Genomic DNA, 13,982 nt, shown 5'->3' with positions numbered 1-13,982 from the left:
TCTTGATGAATAATGTTAACACATGGGTGCTCTGTCGCTTAAAACAGTTATTCTCTCCTGATGAGTCAAGTCAAGGACATCAATATGGCACAAGGGAAGCAAGAGTCCTGGAGATTTTGCAGAGAAATCTACACTGACCCCTAGTGGCTGTCAAATATTTCAGTCAAATTACTTTTCCCCCTTGGATTCATTCACTTTCTTTTTTTTTTCATCAAAAACTGGTGTTAATCTCCTGTTTTTTTTGTCTTATGTTTTAAAATGTTAAAACTCAAGGCTTCACCCAAAAGGCAAAATGACTTGAGAACTTGAGAATCACTGTTATGTGGCATAAGTTTATACTTTACGATGTATTTTGTTTTGCAATAACAGTAACTTGAGCTTCAAAAGTTTATTCCAAGTGAAAGCTAACATAAGTTATCATGTGTAAAGTAAAAGTACAGCTACATATTTGTTGTTAACATTGGTTGATTTACAACTTTTCCCATGTGTTTTTTAGCCCCCAAACCTATGCAAGACGGATGGGGAGGTGGAGGTGGAGGTGGAGGTGGAGGTGAGGAGCTGAGCCTGTCAGGGGGTCAGTGGGATGCTGACGAGGGAGACATGTGGAATAGTGCTCCCTCCCAGGAGAGCAACTCCTCCTGCAACTCTTGGGGCAATAATCCTAAAAAGGTCCCACAGAAGGTGTGAAGCAGAGCAAATTCCATATTTCATTATTAAGTACTATTAGTGTGGTAATAATCATTTTCCATCATCATCTCCTCCAGGTGAAGGTCCCAGCAAAGCAGGAAGATGCCTGGATCATGAATCGTCTCATCAAACAGTTGACAGACATGGGCTTCCCTGTGAGTTGAATTGACTATAAACTGCTGTTAATCTATTCTAGTACCAACTACTGGACAAACAAACTGCACTTTTTTTGCGAAAAAACATGTTATGTTTGCTTTCATCTTCTCCTAACACTGAAGTTTTCTGTGTTTTCTCTACAGAGGGATCCAGCAGAGGAGGCTCTGAAGAGCAACAACATGAACCTGGACCAGGCCATGAGTGCCCTGCTGGAGAAGAAGACGGAGCTGGACAAGCGGGGGATGGGGATGGCCGGCCACGACTACAACAACGGGCTCATCAACAAGCCCATGAGCTGCCCTCGGCCCCCGCTTCTTTCCAAAGACCCCTCAGCAGACCCCCGCTTGCCCTTCATGGATAAGGTGAGCAGGGCACTCATCGGTTTAAAAGAAATAATTGCTGAAAATATTTATTTTACATTGAAATAGTTTACATTTTTTGATGCAGAATAGCAGCACAAGCACTGTAGAAAATATTAAATGAGTGTTTTTGAATGGGATCCCTGAGAATATTATTCAATAAAGAGTGACGCCAAGTACAAACGTAAGATCTTAAGTCATAGAAATATATGAGACCAGCTGTCGTTATTTTAAACGAAAAGGATTTATGAATATAAATCTTTTCCATATTTAATGAGACGTCGTAAATTCTTCCTATTTTCCCAAATAATCACAACAATGAACCTAGCTTATGCGTGTGACTGAGGCAGAAGTTAAGAGTCTCTCTACCCTCATCCAGCAGATGCAGAGTGGAATGTTTGGCGGTGGTGGAGCAGCACAAGCCCGGACCATGCAGCAGACGCAGCAGCCTCCTCAGCCGCCAGTGCCGCCTCTCAGCTCCTCTCAGCCTAGTCTACGTGCTCAAGTGCCTCAGTTTCTCTCCCCTCAGGTAAGCACGCGCAAGCACACACACAAATACAGAAATAGATACTCGTGAACATGTGACCTAATTTCTTACTTACTATATATACAGATTCGTAGGCAGGGTGTTTTAATATACGCAGTGATGAATATTTTATATTCAGATTATGGTCTTTAAAAACATCTCTGATTTGAGTGTCCAAATTATTATATATCAGTTTAGACCTTTTTAAACGATATACATCGGTGAAGGGGCAGATTATACACCAAACACGAGCAAACAAGCATTTTCTGTAACGTTTTAATTTTGTTAATATTCTGTTTTTAATGTTTGCCCACAGGTTCAAGCACAGCTCTTACAGTTTGCAGCAAAAAACATTGGTCTGAATCCTGCACTTTTAACCTCACCAATAAACCCTCAACATATGACCCTTCTGAATCAACTTTACCAGCTGCAACTGGTGCGTTTCATTCAACCTTGTTTGCTTTTAGTTGAGACAGAATAGTTATCTTAACTGGCATAGATGTGGCACATGGTTCATAACTTTGAACACAAACCCTGAATGAATAGTCCTGAATACATTAAGAGCAATTTTCTAAACTGTTTTATCTACATTTAGATTAAACCATTTTATTGTTTTTGTGTGCGTTAGAATCTGGGGGCACAGATACGCTGACATGTTTTGACATTGAAACCATGCTTATACCTGACACACAGGCATACCAGCGTTTACAAATTCAGCAGCAGATGTTGCAGGCGCAGCGCAATGTTTCTGGTCCCATTCGACAACAAGAGCAGCAAGTAGGTGTCCCTCCTAACCTTCACTTTTCTCTCCTATCCACCTCACTGTCACATATTGCTTTCTTTAAATAAATCTGACTTAAAAATAATGTGAAAACAATTCATTATAATTCCTAAAGTTGTCTCCTTTGTGATCTTGTGTGTGCCGCAGGTTGCACGTACAATCAATAACATGCAGCAGCAGATCCAACAGCACCAGCGTCAGCTGGCCCAGGCCCTGCTGATGAAGCATCAGCAACAGCAGCCGCCCCCCTCCCACTCGGGCCTGCATCCTGGTGGGACCAAATCCACCCTGGATTTGTTTCCAGGTCACCCCCAGGCTCCAGGCCTCCCTGACCTGCAGACCAAAGAGCCGCAGTCATCTCCTAACACCTACAGCCCCTACTCTCTCTGTGAGTGGCATTAGCCTTGCTCTTTGGATGTGAAATAGACAATGCTGCACTAATACACATGGACGTGTGTAGTAACAGTTCACTGTTGTGTCTTCTCTTCAGCTGGACTGAATCCAAACATGAATGTAAACTGCATGGATGTGGGAAGTCTGGCTATGAAGGAACCCCCCCAGCCCCAATCGCGCTTGTCACAGTGGACGCACCCAAACTCCATCGAAAGCCTTACTGGTAACTCCTCTTCTCTAGAGCCCAGCCTGGGCAAGCATGGTGAGAGACCAGAGGGAGTCCTGTGTAGTTAAAGAGGATTTGTCACCACTAGAGAACCCTTTGTTTCCTCCTGATGCCAAGTTTAAATTCACGTAGACAGGACTTTTTACAATAAACCCTGACCAAAGAAGCATCACAAACTTTAACATACAGCTCTATAGGTCTTTCTTTCTTGATAGGTAACAAAATCCAAAATATTTCCCCACATTTCACTCATATCAGCTTCTTAAAGTTTTTGTTTGTTCACTTGTCTCAGGTGCCAACTTGGGTCCCCCGGGTAAACCCCCACAGCTGGAGGACTCTTACAGTCCCTACAACCTCATGTCCAGCTCAGACTCTCCTACCAGCCCCCTGGTCCCCCCAGACAGTTGGGGACAGGGCAAAAGTAACAACGACAAGATGGCCAATGGGACCAATATCAACTGGCCGCCAGGTTAGTAACATCAGGGAGTCGGATGTTGATCAATGTCAGATGTTGTTTAATGTGGTTTGCTGAGTTGGAAGCTATGTTAGCAATAGTAACTGCTGGGTTCCTTGCTCCCAATGTAAAATGTTATATCTGGGTCAATTCACTGTGTTATTGATTTACTCTGTCATAAATACTGAAATATGATGAACATTTCAAGGTCTATGAACATTTCATGGTTTTACAAATATATCTGAACGATCCAGTTAACTGAAAGATTGATGTCTGGTCACTAGCTGATAATAATATACATCAGGTTGATGGGTGCTCTTTTCTGTTACACTCTGGTTTGTCAGGTTATTATTTATGTCCTGATGGTAAAACTTAAGCAAACACTTTAATTCTCATTTTCAGAGTTCTGCCCCGGTGTTCCCTGGAAGGGTCTGCAGAATATCGACCCTGAGAATGACCCCAACATGACCCCTGGCAGTGTCCCCAGTGGGCCCACCATCAACACCAATATCCAAGATGTTAACCGCTACCTGCTACGGGACAGGAGTGGAGGTGAGAGCAGGACCAAAGTATATTAGAGACAAAAGTGACATAGGGTGTGATAAGTCACACCCTATGTCATAGCACATCAACACACTATGTCAAACAGAAGGGAAATATATTCTAAAAATAAATTTAAAGAAAAGTGTGTCCGTGTGTATTGTAAGTGACAATACCATGTAGCTGCCGCCAACAGAGAGAGCCTGCTTCTTATTGTTTCGTTCTTTATTTTCCTGCTTTTAACTACCTCTGTGGTCACTGTCATTTTCCAGTTTATACTCTTCTCTTCTTAATGAGCTGACATCATCATTTGTAGTGCCTTTTATTCTTTACTCCATTTTCTCTCTGCTATTTTTTCCTTATTTGTTTGTGTCTGTCTATTTTTTGTGTTGCTGGTATCGGCTTAGGCTCCTCTCCCACTTCATCTCAGATCGAGGCTCTGCCTCCCTCCACTGATTGGCCAGTCAGTGCCTACACTAGCTCGTTCAGTCTGTCGTCCCCGGAGATGGACGATGCAGGTACATGGTCTAACTGTAACCCCCACCTCCCACAATGTAGTGGCTCGATTGCTGCAAATCCTCTCCCTCCTGTTACTGTAAAACCCAGAGCCTCAAGTCATTCAATCCAATGCTCCTGATTAAATGACCCTCATTCGAGATTTCTCCCCGTGAACTTTGCCCCTCATGCATATTTCCCCACATGGTGTTGGTGTTTCTCCTTCTTCCTTGTGTGTGGCATGGGAAGTGTGAAACACTTAAGGGTGTAGCTTGTTGTTTTTCCTTGATTTACTGTGACTGTTGGATGTGGACGGAAATTGATGACACCAGTCTGTCAGTGAAATATTTTGAAGAATAGGAGAAACCTGTTTTGCCGTTCATTGGACTTAGTTAGTATTGCTGTCATTCCAACCATAGACCCTATATAAAGATGGTGGACTCCCCAAAAGTGAAGCCAAAGCGTCTTGATTGGCTCCTGGTGGCTTGCTGCCCAATTGATAATAAACCCGGCCTCCTCTGTGTTAGTAAATGGGATCAGGACCAAACATAAAAGTCCCTGTGAGAAACATGTGAGTGTGTGTATGAGTAGGAGCTTGATACCATGGCTTCAAATCACGCGATCGCTACTGTGACTCCAAATGACATAATCAATGCAAGATGGCAGTGTTTGTATCCAAGATATTTTAGCTTCATGATAGTGGGAGGAAGTGGGGATGTCAATACGTCTTTATGTATCCCTGCTGTTGAGGCACTTATTTTGCTCTGCAGGACGCTCTCCCTTGGTTGCTGTGTGTGTGTGTGTGTGTGTGTGTGCCCTTTGTGCATGCATGCATTTGTCACTTGGTTCTGAATGCCAACGTTTCCCTCCCTTTTTTCCAACCAGGTAAACTGTCAGAGATGAAATCTACTTGGTCTTCTGGCCCTATCTCTCATAGCCAGGCCTCCCTGTCCCACGAGCTGTGGAAGGTCCCTCAGGGGCCCCGGAGCAGCAATATAGCCCCTTCACGTCCCCCACCTGGCCTCACCCACTCCAAGCCTTCCTCAACGTGGGGGGGAAACTCCCTGGGTCTGGCCCAAGGCTGGAGCAACTCTTACACCTCAGGTATTAATGTTGTGAAATATTTAGTTGTAGCAACTGAAAAGACTGATATTATAATGAAACAGGTACATTATCAATCAGTTAGCAGAACAATCTAACAAGGCTCCATTATCAAATATACGTTTGTCCTTTTTGCCCAAATCCTACATTTGCATTTATTCAAAATTTAAAGTGTCAAATTTAATTTAATAATTACTTGATCACTCATGGAAATTATACAACTTTATTCAATTATTTTACTAGATTCAACATTGTTGCAACTCTGAGGGACTTTTTGGATACCATGTGGCAGCTAAGACATGCAGACATATATAACATATGGTGATGATCGTGATGATAACATCAAAACATGTAAAAATACATTTCTGAAAACTGAAATGAGTTGAAGCATACTGCATAGCTCAGACACAACATGTAAGACATTTCTTATGCAGTCATCAAATGCGTTAAGGTCGTATAATGGAGGCATGGCATGTCTGTATATACGGTTATGAAGTTTACAGTACGAACATACTCGAAGAGCGAGCTGCACTTTGATGTGGCTTACGACCACACACTGATTTTGAAGGTAGAGCGGCCGACGCCCTAGTAAGATTCATATTGTGGTGAAGAAGTGTCAACTGACACTCTGTGGTTTTTGTTTCAGAGAATCATGGAGATGATCAACTTTGTGTTAACAAATTGCTGCCTTATGTCTTAATCCACAGCAGGTACCACGTGGAGTACAGACAGCTCCACCAGGACCAGTAGCTGGCTGGTTTTGAGGAACCTCACTCCACAGGTAATAGTTTACAATCTGATGCTCTTCCTTAAAACTCATTTCTGCTGCCTTTGAAAATAGATGCATCTGTTTTGAACAATGTAACCGTCCCCGCCCACAGACGTCTATGTGTCAAACGGCAGTGGTCTGAGAGGCCATTAAGTACATTGCAACATGTGGACTTTGAATTCTTTGTTGAAACTCCTTCCTTGTGTCCTATGGTTGTCTCGTTTGAACTATTACCTCCACTGCCCCCCTGGATTTCCGGTGGAACTGCCCCATTTCCTCTGTTTCATTCGTATCACTGAGCTTTTAGAGGACGTTCAAAAATACAAATGAAAACACAGAGGAATCCTTCTGTCCGTTTCCTTATATGTATCTAACGTTGAACATAAATGAGCCTTTAAGCATTTTCAACTGCATCTGTCACTGAGGGTTATGATCCTTGTTTTTTCAGATTGATGGTTCGACTCTGCGTACACTGTGCATGCAGCACGGCCCCCTCATCACATTCCACCTCAACCTAACACAGGGCAACGCTGTGGTGCGCTACAGCTCCAAGGATGAGGCTGCCAAGGCTCAGAAGTCCCTGCACATGTATGTCCACCAATGCATTGCATCAAATTTGGGTTTTGGGATTTTCAACCTTTATTTATTTGTTGTATTCCCTCTTATCACTCTCTAGGTGCGTGCTCGGGAACACCACCATCCTGGCAGAGTTTGCTGGGGAGGAGGAAGTGAACCGCTTCTTTGCACAGGGCCAGTCGCTCGGCGTAACAACCAGCTGGCAGGCCACTCCAGGCTCCAATCAGACAAGGATGGGTGGGACTGGGTCCGGAGCCCCTCATCCTATCGGTCACTCGCCCCACTGGAACAACAACAACAACGGCGGCGGTGGCCTGGGAAGCGGAGCAAAGACAGGCGGGGAGTTGCTTTGGGGTGGCGTGCAACAGTATTCTAACCTGTGGGGACCCCCAAGTGGAGAGGAGGGACGGATCATGGGGAGTCCCACACCAATCAATACGCTGCTGCCTGGGGACCTGCTGAGTGGAGAGTCCATGTAGGATGGAAGATCCCGGGCGAAACAAACACCAACAGGAGCAAAAATCTTTCAAATCAATGTGGAGATAATCAGTGTGGGTGTAACACGAAAAGGAAAGACAAGAGGAGGACGAGGCTACATCCTCGCTGCTCACCCTCGTCAGCCTCCTCTTCTCCTTTAGTTTTGAATGACATTTCAGTTGCAGTTCTTATGTGAATCTCAGCGAGGGATTTTGGTCACAGTGTTCAGCTTTTACTTTTGGAGGCACAAGACGTCTTTTCATTCGACAAAGAAAGAGAACTTTTTACAGACATGAACTTTTGAGATCTCGCCGTGTGAACTTTGGTCAAACTGACACAGTGACGAGCCGCCATCTTTAGTCTTGCGTAATCCTTTTGAGGCAAATCATACTGCACCTCAGAGATCCATGGAAAAGGCATCATTCCCAAAGTAAAACCCTTCAATCAGAGTGGTTGTCGAACTTTCAGCTGGTCCAGACTCGACACATTTGTTTCTCTCAGCACTAATATTAGCCTTAACCTCTTTCCTGCCCTGCTATCCTCATTCACTCTGTACTTGGTGAAGAAGCATACGGACACTTGCACACCCTTATTTCTGAGCCAGTGAAACCTGAGTGGAAAGTACATGCTGCTGCTGCTGCTTAACGTAAGCAACCACAGCTCACGACTTCAGTGCATTTTTTGCAAGCAGATTGAGTTCCTCAGTTCGCTCAAAGGGAATGATGCAACTCTGTTCGCCTTGTTCAAGCCATTTATTTTTGTATTGTTTTTTTTTCTTCTTCTTGAACCATTGCAAACAAAGCTAATGAAATTATTCAAATGTGTCTGTCAATCGTACTTGGTGGGGGCATAGTTTTTTTGGGGGTCATCGCTTGTACAGACAGTTATGGACGTGGAGGACGACACAATGAACCACTGCTATTACCATGGAACTGTAAAGACAAACACTTCAGCGCACCTCAACTCATCTGTGGGGAAACTCGCAGTTTGTCTCTGACCCTCTCACTGATGTAGTGGAGAGGGAAAAAAAAACTCAAGTCGTAACTGTTTCCCAACGGTGTGTAATCAACGACCCCTCCCGCCCCCACCCACTCCACCCCTGCAAAAACAACCATTTCAAGTGATGTGCAATATAAGCCACAGACTCTACCGTCCAAGCACCCTAGCGTGGCCTCTCTCGGAAAGAGGGGAGACTATAAGGAATGATCGAACTGCAAAAACTGTATCTGCCCCCGCAACCCCGACCCTCCCCACCCCAAAACTGCCACTACTACCCTTCATCCCCCCTCCCACGAGTGTGTGAACTCAGGAGAGTAGCAAGCTGGTCTTGAACCATCTTCAACCACAAGGACATGTACACAAAAGCACTTCTTCAGCCAGCTTACTCTCCACACTTATGCCAGTGACTATGTTGGGGAGAGGGAGGGGTGTGTGTGTGTGTGTGTGTGTGTGTGTGTGTGTGTGTGTGTGTGTGTGTGTGTGTGTGTGTGTGTGTGTGTGTGTGTGTGTGTGTGTGTGTGTGTGTGTGTGTGTGTGTGTGTGTGTGTGTGTGTGTGCTTGATGAGAAGGCATCAAACCAAAATGAGATGAGCCTGTTTTTTTTTTTGATTTCCTTTGATTTTACCCAGAAGACCTTTTTTTTCCTTTTGGCCCAAATTTGCATTGGTATAAGAGTATGAAGCAATGATTTTGTGAATCGGTTGGTCTATCACAGCACTTAGCAAGAGCCCCACAGCTCGTTACACCCTCAATGCCAACGAATAGAAGAAAGGAGAAGCAACACTGGCATGTAAAAACTGAAAAACAAAGACAAAAAAAAAGCAATCTGCTCAGTGGCTTCTCAATATACTTATTTTTTAACTTAACATGGATGTGAAGATTTTTCTTTTTTTTTTTGGTCAGTCCTTCTTCCCTCAAGTCGTGGGACCAAGAAGGATGTTTAACACAGCAAAGTAGCAAAGTGAAGGGAAAATACAAAGAAAGAACTAACTCAACCGATGATGGCTGCAGCAGGGACAGACCCTGAAGCGCTCATCCTCACCCTCTCTATCAAAGTAAATATCACTGTTACATTGCATACTGTTGCATTGAAATCTTTAGCCTTGGTGTCTGGAAACGCTCAACGTGTTAATGTTCTACTGGGTCCAGCAGGGAGGATCTCCATCTCTCTTTCATCCTCTTTTTTTAAATTTTTTTTCGTCTGTCTATTGGAGGCCCTGCCAACCTGTGTGATAGTGTGGCCACTGAGTGCCTGCCTGCTGCAGAGCGCAGTACTCTGCGGCAGCCCTCACCCCTCCCGCACCCTCGCTCGCTGCCTCCCTGCGGGTCCCTACAGACTGGCTTCCCTCCTCTTCCTCCCCCCACCCCCACCCCACCCCTCGGGCCTCCAGGCCAAGAGCAGCTCTTTCAGAACTGGCCCACATGTATTACATTTACTACTACTGCTGCGCCAGAGTATGTCCTCAGCAACCTCCACTTCCACTCTCTCTGTCTCTCCTGCAAAGTTCACTTTAGCCAGAGATGGAGGCGCTTGATGTGTTTGTTTGTTTTTTCTTTTGGTTTTCACTTTTTATTTTATTGATGTAAGAAGTTTGCTGATATTGTTGCTGTTATAATTGATGATATAGTTGATGATTGTTTTCTGATGATAATTCATGGCTTTTTAATATTGGTCTTTATGCAGTGTTCAGCTTCTCTCCTGCCCCTCCCACTGCCTCAGAGGCAGAGCCAGTGTGTAGATCAGAGGTACACCTTAGTCGTGCAGCAGGGCCGTACAAAACACTGCAGATCTCAGTGGAAAAGCAAGGTGGGGGGAGGTCTTAATGTTGGAGCGAGTCAAATCAAGTGGGAAAGGTTGTGTAATCAAAGGTTCTGTCCAGGATGGTGAGCCGACTTCCCCCGTCCATCCTGGGGCACCAAACCTCGACTCTGTCGTCTTTTTAGAAACACACACACTTCCTTTAATGTTGACGCTCCTCACTCACGCTGGTGCTTTATGTTTAACTCTGGGAGCACTCAGTTATGCTTAGAACCACCTCAACTGATAACAGCCTTCCATTTCTATGCAAAGACAAGGAGGTGTTCGTTCGCAGCCATCTAGAAAATCACAGCCATCGCCCACATCTGCCAATCTTCACTTATCTCTCAACCTTTACTACCAGGCAGCTTCCCTTGAAACAACCCCCACTCTTCAAGGGTTTAGTCTCCCACTGTGTGGACAGAGCTACTCGATAACACTAAATGACCTGCTGGAGGCACAAGTGGTTAGCAAACAGTCACTTCTTCAGTCTTGTGCCAACCGATCTTTCCAATATCTACTTCCACTTTGCCATATCCTAATTTATCTTTAGTGTGATTAGACTGAAGTTCCTCTTATCGCTGGCGGAACGTGCACCACAATCTCCAGTTGTAGGAGGAGTAGAAGGGCAGGACAGAAGAATGGTGCTGGTCTTTCACCAATAGGGGACTGGAAATGTAGTGGAGAACCAGGCTGCAAGAAGAGTACGAGGAGGGGGTGGGGTGGTCCCTGTATGTGTCTGTGCACTGTTTATGGGTCACATCGGGTACATCTCTTTAAAAACCAAAAACATTATCTTTTTCTTTAGCATCAATGTTTTTCGCAAAAAGTAGAAACTACAAAAAAAAAAAAAACTAAAAGTGGTCTGTTTCAGCTGTGCACTTTGAGGCTGAGATGTCTGTGTTCTGTGTCTCTGCAAGCTGCCGCCTTCTCACCCCGTCGAGGCTCAACGTCTGGGCCTCGCGTGGGGAAGCTGTATCCGGGAGGTTTCGTTTTGGACCTCCAACCTGAAGGTCGCTCCAGCAAATATATAACAGGTTATCTCTGCACATCTGGCTTTGGGGTCAGGGTCCGAGCAGGGACCCAGCGTATCAGTAGAAACAGCGACAAACCTCAAGTTCGGTACCAAGTCTTAAAACGTAGGGGATTCGCCCTCTTCCAGAGTTGCTTAAGACTCGCGTCATTCAACAAAACAATCACTATTGCCTGTGTTGTTTGTGTGTTTGTCTGTTCCTGCATTTACTCCACACTGGACTTTAATCAAGGAACTGGCGTTGAAGTGCGGAGTTGAATAGAGACGGACGATGGGTGACCGGGACGGAGGTCGAGTCTCAGACGTGCCCTGGATTTCTTGACTTAGCACCAGCACTGAGAGCCCTGCCCCTCCCCACACCCTTCGCCTGCTCCCTCATCTAACTGTGTAGTGTTGGAAACCGGACGCTCTCCCTTTTTTTAAAGTCACATTGACTCAAAGGCAACTGGAGCTTGAGCAAAATATGCTTCTCAATCATGGATCAGACAAGGGTTCTGGGGCAGGGCCCCCAAAAGGGTTTGAATTAGCAAATCTCTTTAAAAAACAAAGGCCTGGGTTGAATATGCACATGCTAGTTCATATACGCTATACAACCATATAATGTGTATAATGGGTGTATGTGTGTATATGACTAGATCTCTGTTTTCCATTTGACCTAAGCCCCCGGCCCTGGCTTCAGCCCTTACCCTGTGTATCCTCCTCAACATTGTATTTCCCAGAAAACAAGATCATAAACATATCAGAGTAATACAAAATAATGAAAACAAATACTTGAATCAAAAGAAGCGCCAATAATGTAATGTGAACACTTTTTCTAGTGGTTTTTTTGTCTCATTCATACACTTAAAGAGATTTTTGATAACATCGGTTCAGAGTGAATCAAATTTGAAATACAAGTGTTGTTGAAAACAAAGATCGATTATAAAGGCAAATTTACATCTGTTGTATTTGAGTGTTTGCACAAGGCTGCTTGTACTGTATGTTGTATGAATGTTCGGAGCGTGAGGTGAAAAACATGTATGAGAGCTTATGATTACAGCGGAGGAAATGTCCGCCTCATGTTTCTTTTCAATTCAGTATACTTATGTTGATTTTTTTTTTTGTTTGTTTGTTTTTCTTTTTGCTCGTCAAAAATATATTCTGATGTTAATTGTTACTAGCCTCTAGCGTTGCACTGAGTGTCGGCCTCACCCCTCATCCAGCTAAACGAACAACATGATACAAGTACTGAGGGGAGACGGGGACAGTTCACGTGTAAATGTTTACTCAAGGACTAAAATAAGTGTGTTTTTAAAATGTAATGTTTATCTACCTTAGTGGCTTTCATTGTTGAATAATCCAAGAAAGTATGGATCATAATTGAGTATTGCACCATTTTTCAGACAATAAACCGAAAAGAAAAAAAAAAAAAATCACATATGTATAAAAAAAAAAGCAGCAAAAAAAGTATTTTGCAGACCTGTGGCCATAGTTTGGGGTAGAAAGACTTCAACTCTCCCAAATCTGAGCAACGGAGAGAGTGAAGGACGACATCAGACTGAGCCTTGGCTTCTAGGGCTCACTTCAGAGGTGCCTACCTTTTTGGTTTGTTAGCTTTTGTTCTGTTTTCACTCATGTCGTCTTTTTTTTTTTTTCCCTGCAAGGCCACTGACAGTTTACAAACACTTTGTTTTTTTCTGGAGTTCAATAAAAGAAAAACCTGCAACAGAAAAGGAGTTAAACCATGGGAATGTTGGAAAAACAAAAACAAAAAGGACAAATGCTTCCATTTAAAACGGAAAAAAAACAAAAAAGCAACACAACGCTTCACAGAATGAAGATCTATTGTGCTACTTTCAGAACTCTGGGATTGAACAGTGTTGTCTTGTTCTGTTTAACCTTCTTTGTTCTGTGTCGATGTTTGATTTCATGAACTATCTCAAGCCTGTATGTTTTATGTTGATTATAAATATATTTTTTTTCCTTTATAGAAAAGAAAAAAGAAGAAAAAAAAAAAAAAGACATAATTGCTCACTATCTTGCACACACACGAAAAAGTGGATCTTGTCTCAGGAAGGCCAGGGTTCCAGAGTACCAACTCCACGCCATTTTAATGTACATTTTTATGATGAGTTAAAAGAAAAGGATGATTTAAAAGAAACAATTTTAAGCACTGAAGGTTATGGATTTCAGAAGAAGAGAAAATACCTTTTGTTTCTAAATCCGTAGCAGTTACATAATAACCAAATAATGGACTTTAAATGAAAATGGAGTGCTTTATATATAAATCTATATATAAAAATTGCTTTACATTTAAAAAAAAAAAAAAAATTGTCAATGATTTTGATTGTTAAAAAAGAGACAGTGAATAACATGCAAAATGCTGTATGTTTGAATCTTTATTGTGTTTTCTTATGAGGTCCCGTCCTGACTGAATCAGGAACATTGTGCATTAATCTTTCTTTCTTCTTTCTCTCTCTTGTCTCTCTTTCATTCTCCCACAGCGGGTATTACTATTATTACTATTATTATTAATAGATAAATCAGATACATTTGTGGAACTTTTCACATTTTCGGAGGATGTTTGTAAAACATGAGCTGGTTGTAAAAGGATCATGAAACTATGCACAAGT

The 13,982-nt window shown here is 43.3% G+C and overlaps 1 protein-coding gene across 5 annotated transcripts in view; it reads left to right on the top strand.

The window, feature by feature from the left end:
- tnrc6c1 (trinucleotide repeat containing adaptor 6C1) overlaps positions 1-12,939 on the top strand; it is a 41,798-nt gene extending 28,859 nt beyond the window's left edge. For 2 of the 5 annotated variants that reach the window (XM_035179863.2, XM_035179867.2), the window contains 15 exons: positions 497-681; positions 765-842; positions 987-1,205; positions 1,582-1,731; positions 2,045-2,164; positions 2,422-2,505; positions 2,657-2,897; positions 3,000-3,164; positions 3,421-3,597; positions 3,985-4,134; positions 4,530-4,640; positions 5,503-5,721; positions 6,426-6,499; positions 6,936-7,075; positions 7,164-12,939. In XM_035179863.2, the coding sequence (XP_035035754.1) occupies positions 497-681; positions 765-842; positions 987-1,205; positions 1,582-1,731; positions 2,045-2,164; positions 2,422-2,505; positions 2,657-2,897; positions 3,000-3,164; positions 3,421-3,597; positions 3,985-4,134; positions 4,530-4,640; positions 5,503-5,721; positions 6,426-6,499; positions 6,936-7,075; positions 7,164-7,542 (2,492 nt within the window). In that variant the 3' untranslated portion in view covers positions 7,543-12,939. The remainder of the gene's footprint in view (positions 1-496; positions 682-764; positions 843-986; positions 1,206-1,581; positions 1,732-2,044; positions 2,165-2,421; positions 2,506-2,656; positions 2,898-2,999; positions 3,165-3,420; positions 3,598-3,984; positions 4,135-4,529; positions 4,641-5,502; positions 5,722-6,425; positions 6,500-6,935; positions 7,076-7,163) is intronic. The other 3 variants (XM_035179865.2, XM_035179864.2, XM_035179866.2) reach the window with 3 other exon arrangements.
- Positions 12,940-13,982: the final 1,043 nt, after the last annotated feature.

This window comes from Hippoglossus stenolepis, chromosome 16, assembly GCF_022539355.2.
Source record: "Hippoglossus stenolepis isolate QCI-W04-F060 chromosome 16, HSTE1.2, whole genome shotgun sequence".
Lineage (NCBI taxonomy): Eukaryota > Metazoa > Chordata > Actinopteri > Pleuronectiformes > Pleuronectidae > Hippoglossus > Hippoglossus stenolepis.
The sequence above is the reverse complement of the archived record's forward strand: the minus strand, read 5'-3'. Positions and strand labels throughout refer to the sequence as shown.